The sequence below is a fragment of the Leptonychotes weddellii genome, chromosome 1 (genome assembly GCF_054177405.1).
Source record: "Leptonychotes weddellii isolate Sample4059 chromosome 1, ASM5417740v2, whole genome shotgun sequence".
Taxonomy (NCBI): domain Eukaryota; kingdom Metazoa; phylum Chordata; class Mammalia; order Carnivora; family Phocidae; genus Leptonychotes; species Leptonychotes weddellii.
Genome location: NC_138369.1, coordinates 56317939 through 56334081, shown reverse-complemented (window position 1 = coordinate 56334081; position 16143 = coordinate 56317939). Strand labels below are relative to the sequence as shown.

At 37.6% G+C, this 16143-nt stretch overlaps 1 protein-coding gene across 1 annotated transcript in view; it reads right to left on the bottom strand.

Annotated features, from left to right (window-relative positions):
• Window positions 1-16143, bottom strand: part of GOLGA4 (golgin A4) — a 108195-nt gene that overhangs the window by 35109 nt on the left and 56943 nt on the right. Inside the window, exons 12-16 of the mRNA XM_081818860.1 lie at window positions 13119-13297; window positions 10413-10541; window positions 7661-7816; window positions 1583-5826; window positions 428-605 (exon numbers count right to left, since the gene is read on the bottom strand). Of these exons, the coding sequence (XP_081674986.1) occupies window positions 428-605; window positions 1583-5826; window positions 7661-7816; window positions 10413-10541; window positions 13119-13297 (4886 nt within the window). The remainder of the gene's footprint in view (window positions 1-427; window positions 606-1582; window positions 5827-7660; window positions 7817-10412; window positions 10542-13118; window positions 13298-16143) is intronic.

Here is a 16143-nt window from a genome sequence, read left to right as displayed (position 1 = left end):
CGCCTGGGTGGCTCAGTCGTTAAGCGTCTGCCTTCAGCTCAGGTCATGATCCCAGGGTCCTGGGATCGAGTCCCACATCGGGCTCCCTGCTCCGCGGGAAGCCTGCTTCTCCCTCTCCCACTCCCCCTGCTTGTGTTCCTGCTCTCACTATGTCTCTCTCTGTCAAATAAATAAATAAAATCTTTAAAAAAAAAAAAAATCAATTGATCATATGTACCCTCTCACAGGGCAGGAATGTCTTTATAAGGCAATTAATTAGCTAATGTTTCAGGTTCTTTCACCAGCCCCTCCTCTCCTAAAGGCAAGCTGCTGCCAAGCAAGCACAGGTTCCCATTAGAGAACTTTCTTGGACAGGAATCATTTTTTTCTCTCCAGTTTAATTACTTAAAAGCACTTAGCACAGTGTGAAAACAGTAAGTGTAAATTATAAATAGTCTCTGCTGATTCTGACTTGTTCTTTACTGAATTTAAAATTTGACTCACCAATGGTTTCTTTTATGGTCATTTCCAGCTCCTGGTCCTTTTGTGCCAGCTGTGTATGGAACTCCCTCATCAGCTGTTTTAATGTGGAATTGTGCTTCAACTCAAGATCTTCCTGCTCCTGTCTGTGTAACAAAAATATAAAGAACTAACTGTTGTCAAACACAAACCACGCCATATAGAGTTACCTAGTCTTCATAACAGTGCTCGTAAGATCTCATTGGTATAAAAACAGGTTTAAGGGTGCATACGTGTGTATGTGTGCGTCCAGGCACAGAAAACTCCTGGGAGGATACAGAAACTACGATTATCTCTACACAACAGTCCTGGGGATTTGAGAATTCTTTTCCCCTTAAAATTTTCATCATACACATCTATCTTATATCATAATAATCCTAATACTAAAAATAGTAAAACGAAAAGAAAGTAATTACTGGGATATGTACATAATAAGCATAATCATATATGCAAGAAATATTTTTTTCCCCTCTAAACAGACATGAAAGAACAATGCCTCTTGCCTTAAATTGTTTTATATTTCTTCTCGGCATTTAACAACTTGATTTATGTTTCATAGTTTGGGTAGGTGAAAGTTAGGTGTATTAGGCACAATAAGAGGCACTTAATTAAAAAGGACTGTCTTAAAAATATTCATGCTGGGGCGCCTGGGTGGCTCAGTCAGTTAAATGTCTTTTTGTTTTGTTTTAAAGATTTTATTTATTTATTTATTTATTTATTTATTTGAGAGAGAGAGAGCAAGAGAGCATGCACGTGCAGGGTGAGGGACAGGCAGACTGTGCACTGAGCACAGAGCCCAATGCAGAGCTTGATCCCACCCCCCTGAGATCATGACCTGAGCCAAAATCAAGAGTCGAAGGCTTAACCGACTGAGCCACCCAGGCACCCCAAGTGTCTGATTCTTGATTTCGGCTCAGGTTATGATCTCAGGGTCGTGAGATCGAGCCCTGAGTTGGACTCCATGCTGGGCATGGAGCCTGCTTAAAATTCTCTCTTTCCATCTCTTCCTCCCCACCCCGTCCCCTGCTCTCACTCTCTCTCTAAGGTAAATAAATAAAATAAATATTTGTGCTGAAAAACTTACTTGATTTTCTCTTCCATTTCTTGTTCATATTCTTTCTTCATGATATCCAATTCTTGCTGATGCTCCTTCCGCAACATTCGAAGATCTTTCTGCAACTTAACAATCTCCTTGCCCAGCTTCTGCTTCTCCTGCTCTGCCCCTGCTAATTTAAATTCCAGGTCATTGTGCTCGGCCTCCATGTTACCAGGCAATCTGGGTTGGACTACATGTGATTTGGACTTTTCTTCAGCACTTTCTTCCAAAGCTTCTGTGGGTTTATTTTTTCCCTCCATCTGTTGTTGTAAAGCCTGTAATTTTTCAAATTTTGAGGTCAACTCTTCCATTTCAACTCTATGCCCTTCCCTCTCTCTTACTAAGCAGGAATCCAGCTCTTTTATCTTTTGCTCCAAGATCTGACAGGCTAGTTCCTTCTCCTGGAGTGTTTTCTGGACATCATCAACCACATTTTCCAAGTTTTGCTTTGCCCCTATGTTATTTTTACCTCCCTCTTCTTCCACATGCTGGGATGCTATCAAGGAATAGTTCTTGCTTTTTTCTTCAAGTTCTTTCTGAAGATGATTTATCATAATTTGATCTTCATGCTGCTTTGCTTCAGCGTGTTCTATCTTTATTAAGAGCTCCTGGTATCTGCCCTGCATTTCAGAATGAGAGGATACCATCTCTTCTTTTTCCTGCTCTAGCCTCTGCAACAGCTTTTCTTTCTCCATTAGACTTCTCTGTAAAGCACTGACTTTGTCTTCGTATGCCTTCTGCACACAGCCTTGGAGGCCTGCTTCCTCTTGCTCAGCACAGGCTGCCATGTGTTCTGCCGATCTGGGTACAGCTGACGCCTCTGACTGTGGTGGACCCTCCACTGATTGAAGTTTTTCTTCCAATACCTGAATTTCTCTCTCTTTCTCCTGCAATTTTGTGTTTAGCTCACCCAAATGGCCCTCTGTGTCTTTTTTATATTGCTGTTCTTTCTCTTCCATTTGAGATAACAACTGCTTCTTGATGGCAGCAATTTTTTGTTCGGCTTTTTTCTTCAGTTCTGCTAATTTTGCAGCACTTTCTAACTCAAGCCTATCTTCCAGTGCCTTCAACTCCTCTTCTTTGCCCTTCATACCTGAATTCGCATGTTCCAATTCTTTCTTCTTGGTTTCAAGTTCAGATTTCATGGAAGACACTTGCTTTTCAAGTCTTGAGACTTTTTCTTCAGCTTCTTTAACTCTGTTGTCCTTCTCTTCTCCTAACTCTTGAATGTGCTGAAGTTTCTGCAGCATTTCTTTCTGTTCAGTGTCCTTTTGTTGATTGTATTTGTTAAGAGCTTCATTTAAGGACTCAATTTCAGTTATTTTCTGAGTAAGATGCTCCTGTAATTCCACAATTCTTGCCGTCTGAGTTTTTAACTCAGTCTCTAAATTACACTCCTTTTTCTCCAGCTTGCTCTTCTTATCTTCCATTTCACCCTTTAAACATACCAATCTCTCATTTTGCTGATCAAGGTTCTCCTTCAGTGAATGTATCTGCTCAGCCTTTTCACTGACTTCCTTCGTTTTTAACTCAAGCTGCATCTGCAATTCTTTATTAGTACTATGATACTGTATGAATTTTGACTGTGCTTTCTTCTTCCATTCTGAGAACTTGTTGGACAAGTGATCTACCTGTTCAAGAGCAGAGACCTTCTCTTTACTCAGAGTTTCAACTTTCAAAGATAAATCTTGCACCTGACCCAGCAATTCACGTTGTTGTTCCTCGTATCGCTTACTTAGTGATGAAATGGCTGCTTCTTTCTCAGTTAGGCTGATGCTGTTCTGAAGCTGGGTGTTCAAATCAGTTAGCTGTTTACTAAGACTGCTGATCTCAGATTTCTTTTCTTTAAGCTCTTCTTTCATCAGTGTGACAGCATTGATGTTCTCTGATAACTCTTTCTTCAACTGCGTGATACAAGACTCCTTTTCAGAGGCAGCCTGTTGCTGGTTGCCTCCTTCCCTCTGTAAGGCTTCTTTCTCCATTACAAGACCTTCAATATCAGCCTTCATGCTCTTAATCTGATTTTCTTTTTCTTCTAATTGACGGGTAGCCTGTTGAAAAGAACTATTTAGTGTATTCTGCTCTTCTGTTAGCTGTCTAAGCTGTGCTTCTAATTCAGAAGCTTTGCAAGTTTTAATCACTAGTGCCTCCTTAACTTTTGTTGTGTGGTTCTGGCAGTGGGAAATTCTAGCAAGAATGGCATTAATTTTACTACTACTAATGTTGATGAGCTCATTTGTTTTAGCTTGTAACAGGGCTTCAGTTTTCTTAGAGTAAATTTCCAGCTGAACTGCTAGTTCCTCGGACAGTTTTTTGAATTCCAAGCTTTTGTCTTCTAGGCTTTTCTCATTTCTTTCATGTGAAGATTGCAAACTCTGGAATTGTGCATCCGTGGTTTTCAGCTTGTCAGTCAACTCGAAAACCTTCAGCTTGTCTTTTTCTGCCAGCATCTCCAGTTCAACCATACGCTCTTGCAGAGAAGTATTTTCCCTCAGAGAATGATTCAAGTCACCCTCCAGCTTTTCAAGTTGTGCTTTTAGTTTAGTTTCATTTTGTGAGAGAGAATTCGTCTGAGCAGATTGCTGGTGTAACTGTTCCTGTAATTCCCTTACTGCTGTGTTCTGCTTAACGCCTTCTTCTTTCAGCCATGCTAGTTCCCTGTTCATCTCTTCTTTTTCACACGCACTTCGGAGGATCTTTTGCTTCAGTTCTGCTACCTCTTGCTCTTTTTCCTGTAACTGGATTTCATGTTGTTCCTGGAGTTCTTCAGCTTGCTGATTAAGTCTCTTTTCCCAGACCGATACGACATCACTGAGTTCTCGTCTGTGTACCTCAGTGAGACTTTCTATCTGCTCCTTTTGGTTTGTTTCCAGTCTTGACACTGCATCACTGATTCCAGCGGAGTTAGCTTGTGCCATTTCCAAAATTTTGGCATTGAACTGTTTTTCTTTCTGACTAAGCTCTAGAACCGTATTTTCAAGCTCTTTTTTAAGTTTGGCTTCCTGATCCAGTAATTTTTTCTTTAATGTTTCTTGCATCTCCTTTGCTTTCTGCTTAATTTTTTCCATCTTTTTTTCTTGATTTTTGAATTTGATTTCATATTCCTCATGTAAAACACTAAAACTGTCCTCCTTGGCTGATAATTTCTGTTTGAGTGTTTCAATTTCTTTGCTCTGTCCTTCTCTCATTTGTAAAATTACATTTTCCTTTTCTATCAAGTTCTGCTTTGTCTGTGCCTGTTCTGTGTTAGTATCTCTAAGTTGGGACTCATAGCGTTGGGTTAAAGCCTGTAGTTTTTCCTCCATTTCACTTTTCTGGTTTTCTAGTTGCTGCAGTAAGTCCCGCACCTGGATTTTGTGAGTGTCTAACTCAGTACAAACATCCTTCTTTTGCGTTTCAACTTCAGCTACCTGTTCTGTAAGAAGAATTCTTTCCGTTTCCAAGTCCAACAACTTCTGCTGCAATTGAGCCAAGTGCTCCTCAGATGCTTTGGCCTGCTCGTGTGTAGTACTCTGCTGTGACTGAAAAAGAGCCAGCTTAGCAGATGCCTGCTGGAGTTCCTCTTCAGACCTTTTAATATCTGCCTCTAAGTTTTCCACATGAGCCTGCTGCTCTTTCAAATGCTTGTCCTTTTCCTTCAGAAGAAGCCCAAGTTGATTAATTTCATCTTTTAATTCCTTCTCAGTTCTCTGGATAGACATCTCTTGTTCTTTAATGATACTCTCGACTTGCTGCTGGTGATGGCTTTTCTGTTCATCTAGCTTGGCCTCTAGCTCCTGCTTTACTTTATCTGCTTGATCCTTTAGTACAGAAAGTTCCTCTTCTAGCTTGTTCCGGGCTTTTAATATGTCTGACAGTTCAGAAGACAATGATTCCAGTTCTGTTTGCTTCACGTCAAGTTTTTCGAAAGTCTTTTCATTCATCTCTTCTATGTGGGCCTGGAAGAGACTCTCTTTGTCTTTCAACAATGTTTCTTTTTCTTGTTCATGCTTTTCTCTAAGTTTTTCCATTTCAGTCTGATGCTCTTGCTTTAACACTTGGAGTTTTTCAGTCCAAAGGGTATCCTGCTGATGCTGCAAGCTTTCCAATTCTGTCTTGTGTTTTTCAACCATGATTGTAATTTCTTTATTGTGCTTATTTTTTTCAGCTTCCAAATGAATAGCTAAATCTTCTGATTGATTTTTGCTTTCTTGCAAGCTTTTTTCCAAAGAACTTTCCAATTCAAGAATTCTCTGTTAATAAAAACAGATGTATTTTTATTAAAGTACAGACTTGCTTATTAGCAAAAATACATGACATAATGTCTACACCTGTTTAAAAATTAAAACTTAGAAAAATAACTCTATATATCATGCCAAACACTAGAAAGCATAGAGAATCTGTGCTCAATTCCTAAAGGAATCGTGTAAGAAAGAAAAGATTCTATTTTAACACAACTTAAAACTTCAGTTCTTTCTACCTACTTGGGTAACTATTTCAATCATGCATATTTTCAAGAATATTCTGAATGGATAGTCAAAAAGAAATAAATCATAAAGTAGATAATAGTAACTATTGGTAGGAAGACAGTTATTTTTTTCTGTGTGTTTTTTAAGGCCTATATAGTATTCTATTACCTTCATAATTTGATTTTGGAAGATAAATAATGTATCTGGTTTTTCCACTGCAAAAATGATTATTTAGAAGATTTTTTGCAAAAAGCTACTTATACAAATTTTACCAAAGATTACTGTTAGCTCATGAAAATGTCAATCTTGGGCTCTAAAGGAAAAAGAGCTAAGTAAGGCAGAGCCATGCAACATCAGAATGGAAAAAGTCCTAAGGAATTACCAAATCCAATTTCTCCGTATGACAGGTGAAGAAATTAAGGTATGATTAATTTACAAAGCTGGCAAGCTGAAAAATCTAAGTCTCCTGAGTATCCTATCTATTCCCCTCCACCATGCCACCTTACATAAATGTTGGACATGGGAAAGTAAAGTACAGTTTAGAACTATGGGAAAGAAGTGTGATTCTTTCACTGCCTAAACCAAAGCAAAAGTATAAATAACATCAGTTTATTCAAAACAGGTCATACACTTCATATATTGCTAAGGGAAGGGCCAGAGGGCCTTAAAAATGTGCACACTGAGACATATAATACAAATTTGTTCACATATATATAAATTTGTCCACCATTGTTTTATTTTATTTTTATTTTTATTTTTTTTTAAGATTTTATTTATTTATTTGAGAGAGAGAGACTGAGAGAGAGAGAGCATGAGAGGGGGGAGAGTCGGGAGGGTCAGAGGGAGAAGCAGACTTCCTGCTGAGCAGGGAGCCCGATGCGGGACTCGATCCAGGGACTCTAGGATCATGACCTGAGCCGAAGGCAGTCACTTAACCAACCGAGCCACCCAGGCGCCCTGTCCACCATTGTTTTAATATGGGAAAACTTTTGTTAAAAGCAGGGCATTGGGGTGCCTACACTGTGACAGAGAACAAGAGGGGCCTGGGTGGCTCACCATCTGCCTTCGGCTCAGGTCATGATCCCACCAGGGTCCTGGGATCGAGCCCCGCATCGGGCTCCCTGCTCAGCCAGGAGCCTGCTTCTCCCTCTCCCACTCCCCCTGCCTATGTTCCCTCTCTCGCTGTCTCTCTCTCTCTCTGTCAAATAAATAAATAAAATCTTTAAAAAAAAGAAAGAAAGAAAGAAGAAAGAAACAGGACGAATTATGTCCAGGACATGGCATGAGATGAAGCCAGGGCAAGTGCTGCCTACAAAGCAAGGCCACTTCCTAAAGATCAAGGGCAAGTAAGCAATGGAGTGGAGATGCTGCAGAGCCTGAGTGCAGAGAGTCAGAGTGGGTGGCTGACAGAAACACAGCCAGCTAAAGGCAGAGTCAGCAGCACCATGCAGCAAACACTAAAACCACTCACAGGAAAAGCTATTATCTGAAAATGCAGTGCAGGTATGTGAATCTAACCCAGTAAAACAAAAGCTTCTCAACAACTTTATACTGACTGGAGAGATAACAATAGTTTCTATGTACAAATAATTCCAACCTGAATACTATTTAAACTTACAGTTCTGTAAGTTTCTGCTTCTTGCTGAAGGTCCCGAAGTTTATTTTCACTTTCCATGAGGATTGCTTTCTTCTGCAACTCTAACTCTTCCAGGGCCAAAGATTCTTGCTGTTCTTTTTCTTGGGTAATCTTCAAATATTCTGATTGACTTTTTTCCTGTGCCAAAAACAATACCACCTTAGACCCACATAAATCTTCAGCATTCCCAAAGCACTTCCACAGGAATCATGTCTTTCATTTGATCTGCACACCAGCCCTATGAGGTAGGCAGTATCATCACCTCTCTCTTCCCATGCCCTAGCCTGTAGAAACAAAGCACTGTGGCTATTCCAATGTGGTCCAGCCAATATTTGCCACAATTACTACTGAAAAGAAAAATTTTGTTCCAGTAACTGCACTACATCTGTTATTTTTCCACTATTTAAAATATTTTGCAGAACACGGCTTAATGTGAAGGGTCCCCAAATTGTCACTACTTCTTCTCTGCACTCCAGAGGTTGATTATTTCAACTCTAGGCCAAGAAACTAGATTGTAAGTTTATATAATTTGTGAGAAATATCTCATTAGGGAACCCCACATAGAAAAGCAAATCAAAATCAGAAAATTACATGTGAATATATGGATTAGATTAAGGAAATATCTATAAAAGCCTACATAACTCTTCTCAGATGACCTGGGCTCTTTTACCACCCTCTCAATCCCGAAAAGCTTCTTCTTTGATTGCCCTTATTATATATCAACATCTATATTAAAACCGTTTACTGCTTTGAAAAGAGAAGCTCTAGAGAGCACTTTTAACATTTAGTGGCTTTGGACTCCAATTAAGAATACTTATCCATACCTATTGCATAGAGTTCATGTTGCTAGTAGCAATATTTTCAGTTCACTACACTCTGGTGAAGCACATTGCTTTAAGGAAAGGTGTTGTGCCACATTATAAGCAGACTGATAGGAGAATATTAGTTTCTAATCAATTTTAAAACATCATTTTAAATATACTACATTGTCTAATGTAAACTACATTTTATTTAAATTTTTTAAAATATTTTATTTATTTGACAGAAAGAGACACAGCAAGAGAGTGGGGAGTGGGAGAGGGAGAAGGAGGCCTCCCGCTGAGCAGGGAGCCCGATGTGGGGCTCGAACCCAGGACCCTGGGATCAAGACCTGAGCTGAAGGCAGACACTTAACGACTGAGTCACCCAGGCACCCCTGTAAACTACATTTTAAATACATCTCTCTGTGCCCATAAAAATAAAAGAGGACATTTTAATAGTTTGTTGAACTTTGACTATCAACGCAAAGCTAACTTCTTTGAGGAACTAGGTAGAAAGGGGAGCAGAAAGCAGCAAGTGCACGTGTGTGCGTGCTTCATGTCTATCTGTAGCCTGCTCTCTCTACTCAGAATATATGAGTAGATCAGTTCTAGAACGCAGTTTTAACAAGGCCAATGTTCAAGTCTCAGTGTCCCCAAAGGCCAATTACTTCAGCATGAAAACACACAGATCTTTATGACAGGAATTTTTTAGAACAATTCCTGGCTTCATTTATGTCCTGCTTTGTTCTTTAATTTTTATGCCCCTATGCTGTCCTGTTATAGTTTTAAGCATTCTTGTAAACTATTTTAAATCCTTTCTGGACTGGAGTGCCTGGATGGTTCAGTTGATAGAGCATGTGACTCTTATCTTGGGGTCCCATGAGTTCGAGCCCCACGCTGAGGATAAAGTGTACTTAAAAAAATAATAATAAATAAATAAATCGGGGTGCCTGGGTGGCTCAGTCAGTTGAGCGTCCGACTCAATTTCGGCTCAAGTCATGATCTCAGGGTCATGAGACTGAGCCCCGCATCAGGCTCTGCACTCAGGAGGGAGTCTGCTTAAGATTCTCTCCCTCTCCCTCTGCCCCTGCCCCAGCTCGTGCTAACTCTCTCTAAAATAAATAAGGTCTTTAAAAAATAAAAAAGATTAAAATTATAAATACTATTTCTCATCCTTTTGCACTAAAAGTTTTTTAAAATTATGCATACTATCTTATGGATAATAATTTCATATAAAAACAATCAAACTACATTTTTCACATTAATACTTTTTCTTGGCATTAATACTTCTTATGGTAACCTATATAAAAAGGCTTTTCACAATTTGAAAAAAAAATTTTTTTTTGCTTTAAACTTTCAAATTACACTATTCCCCAAAATCTTACCTTTGCTTTTCTGGATATTATTTTGGTTAGTCCAGTCAGTCATTTTTTAAATTTTACTTTATTTTTTAAAATATAAGTATTGAAAATTACTACTGAAATTATTCTACTAAAATGAAAACTACTTGGTCATTTTCATTTTTTCTTCTTTAAAATGCATTTCAGACAAAACTTTCTGAGCCTTGAACTCTGTTATATTCAGTCTGGTGAGTTTCTAGACATTTTTCCTGAGTTATGCAGTCACTGGTTCATGGCTTCAATTAGCCTATCTTCCCCTTTACTTCTCCATAATCACAGCCTACTGCCAGGGTGAGAGGGATGACATAAAAACAAATAAACTGGTTAATGAGAGCTTGTTAGTTAATATAATTTTCACACAATACAAAGTTAACAAGCTCTGACAACCCTCTTCCCTGCCTATATCCTATCCTCTCTGCACACTCAAAGGTCAAGGCTGCCAGCAGTCTGACCTCAAGCTGAAAGGTAGGAGTGAGATGACAACTTAATAAAGCTGCAAAGTTTACCTATAACAAAAACAAAATAGGTACTTACAAGAGCTATTTTCATTTGCTCCTGAAATTGCCTTTCTTGGGTCTGAAACTTCTTGGTCAGTTCCTGCTCTTTGCTGGCCAGCTCCTCTTCATGAAGCTTCTGTAGTTTAACAATTTGTTCTGAGGATTTCTGAAAGTCAGCCAAATAGTTAAAGTGAAACACCCAGAATAAAATATGTAACTCTACAATTAAATAATACTTTATTACAATTTAATCATCAAGCCAATAGTGTAAGAGAAAAATCAAAACATATTTCCCACATAAATCAAAAGTCACCAAAGTCTCAATAATTAAAAGAAAAGCCCACCAAGTATTGTTCATTTATTCTTTTTATGTTTTTATTTTTTTTTAGAGAGAGTGCAAGGTGGGGGAGGGGCAGAGGGCGAGGGGGAGAATCTTAAGCAGCCTCGTGCCTGACATGGGGCTCGATCTCATGACCCTGAGATCATGACCTGAGCGAAAATCAAAAGTTGGACACTTAACCGAGTCACCCAGGTACCCCAAGTATTTCTCATTTAAGACAAGGATGGCTGTTGCTTCAGTAATAAGTCCTACCAGGTTGGAGCATTTCCACATCTTGCAGGGATGTTCCCCACCAATCATGATGGGGAAGTATAGGAGGAGGAATAAGGATGCTCTAAAAGAGGGCACTCCACTATGGTCAAGCTGCCCTGGCTGCACCAATCTAATGACGCCTAGCTTTCCATGCATATACTATTTATTAAAAAGTATTGGCCTTGTTCTTTCTTGGACAGGAAGACTTAATCTTATAAAGATGTCAAACCTCCCTAGATAAATCTAAAAATTTAATATAATTGAATAAAATTACCAACAGAATGGGGAGGGAGGGGCTCACTGGATAAAATAAACATGCAAGAAGAGCCAGCACTCTTCTGAAAAATAAGAGTAATAAGGGGAGGCTACCTAATAATATAGTGAAACTGAGTAACTGTAACAGTGTAATACTGGCACATGGTCAGGAGAAGCAATGGAACAGCACAGAGAATTCAAGAAAGAGACCCATATGTAGCACAATAATTTAGTATGAAATAAAGATAGTGTGTCATACCAGAAGGGAAAACATGGATTATTAAATAAATTATCTGAAGACTACTTGATAGTCAGTCATCTGGAAAAAAATTAAAGTTGGATCCCTACCTCACTCCTAATACCAAATAAATTCCAGTTGGATCAAAGATTTAATAATAAAAAATAAAAGCATGTAAGTGCCATAAGAAAAGTAGAATTTTAAAATGATCTTAGTGAGAATGTATTTTTAAATCAGAATAAAAATCCAGATAGCATTTAAGAAAAAGAAAAAATCTCTGCATGCCGTCCCCCAAAATAAACCAATCCCAAAGCTAAAACAAATCATAAACAAAGTCAATTTTAAAAAGACAGGGGCGCCTGGGTGGCTCAGTTGGTTAAGTGTCCGAGTGTCTTGGTCCGAATATCTTGGTTTCAGTTCAGGTCATGATCTCTGGGCTCCATGCTGGGCATGGAGCCTGCTTAAGATTCTCTCTCTCTCTCCCTCCCCCCCGCCCCTCCCCACTTGTGCTCTTTCACTCTCTCAAAAAAAAAAAAAAAAAAAAAAGAGAGAAGATTATTTGGACAAATGTACTATATATCCAAAGAAATAATTCCTACTCTAGGTGTGAAACATCTACAAATCAGTAAGACCAACAGTCCAATAGGAAAACAAGTTAAAGATCTGACCAACCAACTCAAAAAGAAAAACTGCCAATTCCTTTAAAACATATAAAAATATGTTTATCATATTGGTAAAAAGATAAGCACATTAAAAATACAATGTCAGGGTGCCTGGGTGGCTCAGTCGGTTAAGTGTCCGTCTCTTGATTTCAGCTCAAGTCATGATCTCAGGGTCGTGGGATTGAGTCCTGCATCAGGCTCCACAATCAGCGTGGAGTCTGCTTGTCCCTCTCCCTCTGCTCCTCCCCTGCTTGCTCGCTCTCTCTCAAATAAATAAAATCTTAAAAAAAAAACTACAATGTCATTTTTTTAAACTGATAAGCCTGAAAAGATTTTAAAAAGCTAGGTAACACCATCCTTGTGAGGTAACACCTTGCTTGTGAGTGTATAAAGTGTGCTCCACAGAGCGTGTAGCAACTATACAATAATTAAAAATACATAATCTTTGCCTAATATTCCACTTCTAGGAATCTATCCTAAAAAAACATACAGGTGAACAAATATAAGGATATTCACCATTTGCAATAGCAAAAAATTAAAACCTAAATATCCATCAGTAGAAGATTTCTTAAATTATGAAACATTCATACAGTGAAATCCTGAGCTGTCTTTAAAACAGATGCAGCATTAAAAAAAACAAAAAAAAACAAATGCGGCACCATTACCAATTGTCAATGATGAGGAACGTATTAAGCAGAAAAGCAAAACACAAGAGCAGTATATATAACATGCCATCTTTTGTGTTAAAAATTTAAAGAGAGGATTATAAAACATAAAAGAGAAATTATATGCAGAGACTATCTTTGGGAAGTATATCCAAAAAGATATAAATTCTTTTCTCTATCAAAGTGATTTTTTTCCTATATCCTGAACTCATGAAATGGTCAAGGTCTAAAACATAAATTAACTCTTCTTTACAATCAAAAATTGTAGGAAAAGCATATGACTTATGTTTCAAAATTGCTGTAGCCTGTTACAATCTAGAACTATTCTTACTTTCATCACATCAACAGCCTCCTGTTTCACCCGACTTAATTCCAGCTGAAGACTGGTGCGTTCCTCCTCCCTTGTTTTCTCAATAGCTTTTATTTGTTCATCCACCTCTGCCTTCATTTTTCTCCATGATTCTTCTGCTTTCTGGGCTGTACTCAAGGCTTTTTCAAGTTCCTCAAAAGCTATAATGAAAACAGGAGAAAACAAGTATCTCAAGAAATACTATCATTGAGCTAAAAAGTGTTTTACATTCAGTTTACGGGAACTAAGGGCAGCAGTAGCAAGACAGGTTAAAACAGTCATTTTGTTTTAAGCCAAGAGATATTTCCGAGCCGTTCAACAAAGCCACAAGAAGTGTCCAGTTACTGAAACCAATTTGTCCTTGAGTTCTGGATTCAGATCTTAAGACTGCGTATATGAACTGTTCAGGAGTTTGGAAAAAAATTAAATTACTAATGGCTCCCCACGCTCTCTACCCACACATAACAAATTCAAAGAAATGAAGACTTGTTCCTACTTCTGTATGATATAATTTCAACTGCTTTTTTGTTTGCTATGGAGTTCTTATCAATCATGAGGTTAATATTATCAATAATTAGGTAATATTATGCACTCACTAGGACATTTTTAAAAATAGAAAAACTATTCTTTGACTAATTCTATTTTTAAAAACCTCTTAACCATATAATACATAAAGAGCAAAGTTTTTTGGTTTTTGTTTTACCATTTACTAGTTGAATCACATATTTAAACGATGTATTCTGAAATGAAACCTACTATTTGTATAAGTTTCAAACCAGGGCTGTTAACTAGAAAGAAATCTTTACCTGTTCAACAGTATATAGAAAGGCACAACCAGCAGGGAGTTCTTTGTGAGGTAAGAATTCAGGCCCTACAAAAACAATCATCAAGGGTACAGTAGTATGATCTTTAAGAAGGCTTCAAACCGCTCACCCAGCTTCCAACAAAATCAGACAGGTTGGATACAACGGCTGGAACTCAGCACTGAAAATAGGCATATGTGTGTGCTTGTGTACATTTGTGTGTATATGCATCTGTGTGTGTATGTGTATGCATGTGTGCACTGTACACGCTCTCTTTCTCTCCACTGGCATAGCGATATGCTGTCAAAATCCTACTGCTATTATCATCCTAGATAATTTTCTTTAGTCCTCACAGAAGACACCAGATTTCCCTTTACCATAGAGATGGACTATAAACAAAACATAAATTTTCAAGATGGGTTTTTAATCCTATCAAGAAACATATGTCCAGGGGAGAGACAGTTCATTAATATATATAGTATTTTCACCCTCAGTGGCATAAGAAAGGTACAACTTCAACCTATGGCATCTCAAAAAGTAGAGCCCTTTTACTAACCACAACTTGGCTTAACAGATGGTGGACTGGGCACAGGAATTTCATACCTGAAGACAAATATCTGTTCTATAGCATATTCTTTTTTTTTTTTTTTTTTAAAGATTTTATTTATTTATTTGAGAGAGAGCACATGAGAGGGAGGAGCAGACTCCCTGCTGAGCAGGGAGCCCGATGCGGGACTCGATCCTGGGACTCCAGGATCATAACCTAAGCCGAAGGCAGTTGCTTAACCAACTGAGCCACCCAGGCGCCCTATAGCATATTCTTAATGGTAAATTGCATTAGTACAGAAAAAGACAAAAGAAAGGCCGAATTTTGGTAACAACTGGGAAACACAACTTACTCTGCTCAACATTTTAAAAAATAACTTCTCTGGCAACCATTTTCTTTGATATGAAAACAAAACCAGTCCAATTTATTCATTTTATATGTCCAAAAGATAAAACTGATGCTCAAATAAGGTCTAAATTACAAAGGAATATTAATTAGCTGAAATCATTTTTAAAGATTCCTGATCTAACTTTACTGGTATTTGCCTGTAAAGACCAAGATTCTCCAGACATAATCAGGTTGGAAAATAAAATATTTAAAGAAAAATGTTGTTTTGTTTTTGTTTTATTCGGATATTCTTTTACTATAAATTTTAGTGTCAAACATAAAGAAATATCTCTTGCTACTAACAAGAAATTAGTTTCCTAATTTCCTAAAAATCAGTTTCCTAATTTCCTAGAAATAAGTCAAGTGATCAATTACGGGAGAGAAATTCTACAACAGGGTGCTTACTGCTCAGTTTGTGCTGAAGGTTTAAATCTGGGAAATAGAAAAATGGGAAAAGAAATGACAATCCTTTTTAATGGTTGGATGTCACCATCATCTTTTCATTACTGTTATTATTCAGTATGTCAAATTGTATCTTAGGACTTTTAAGCACTTTACAGAAATCTCTTAGTTTGTAGTAGTTTTGATACTCTTCCAACAAAATTGAGTTTTAAATGAAAAACTTTTCTTGATTAAGCAAAATAAAACAAAACTGTATACAGGCAATACCAAGTGACTTTTCCTCATTTTCATTCTTAAAATTCCACAATCCAGTACAGGATAAAAATAGATGCAGTGCTCTCACTTTTTGAAACAACAAAAAATCTATGTCACAAAGTTCCTATTGAGAAATAATTTTCTAATAAATAAGTTTTCTAGCCACATTCAGTAAATTTTAGAATACTCTCCTATATTATATTCTAATTTTAGTGTTTTGTCCACTTAATCATTTTCCTAAGTCACTTGATTATCCATCATACAATGATTAAAGTAGGATAGATCTGGTTCCATTCATCTAAATTTAATCCTCTCTTCCACTTTCTGCTACCATGTCAGAGAACCACATAATTTTATACCTAGAAAGAAATCTTTTAATTCAACATTCTCATTCAAATGCAAGAAGTGAGGCATCCAACTTTTCCCTCAGATGATAAATCAACTTGAATATATTAGCTTGATGCCAGAACTTTAAAATTATATTTAAGGAACACTCTTTACCTTGTGTTATTTTTAAAAACTCTAAGAATGCTGACATTGATCCAGCTCAATTGGGCAATAATGTATCTTACTAAACCAGAATTTCTGAAGCACTCAATTGCTGATGGCTTCT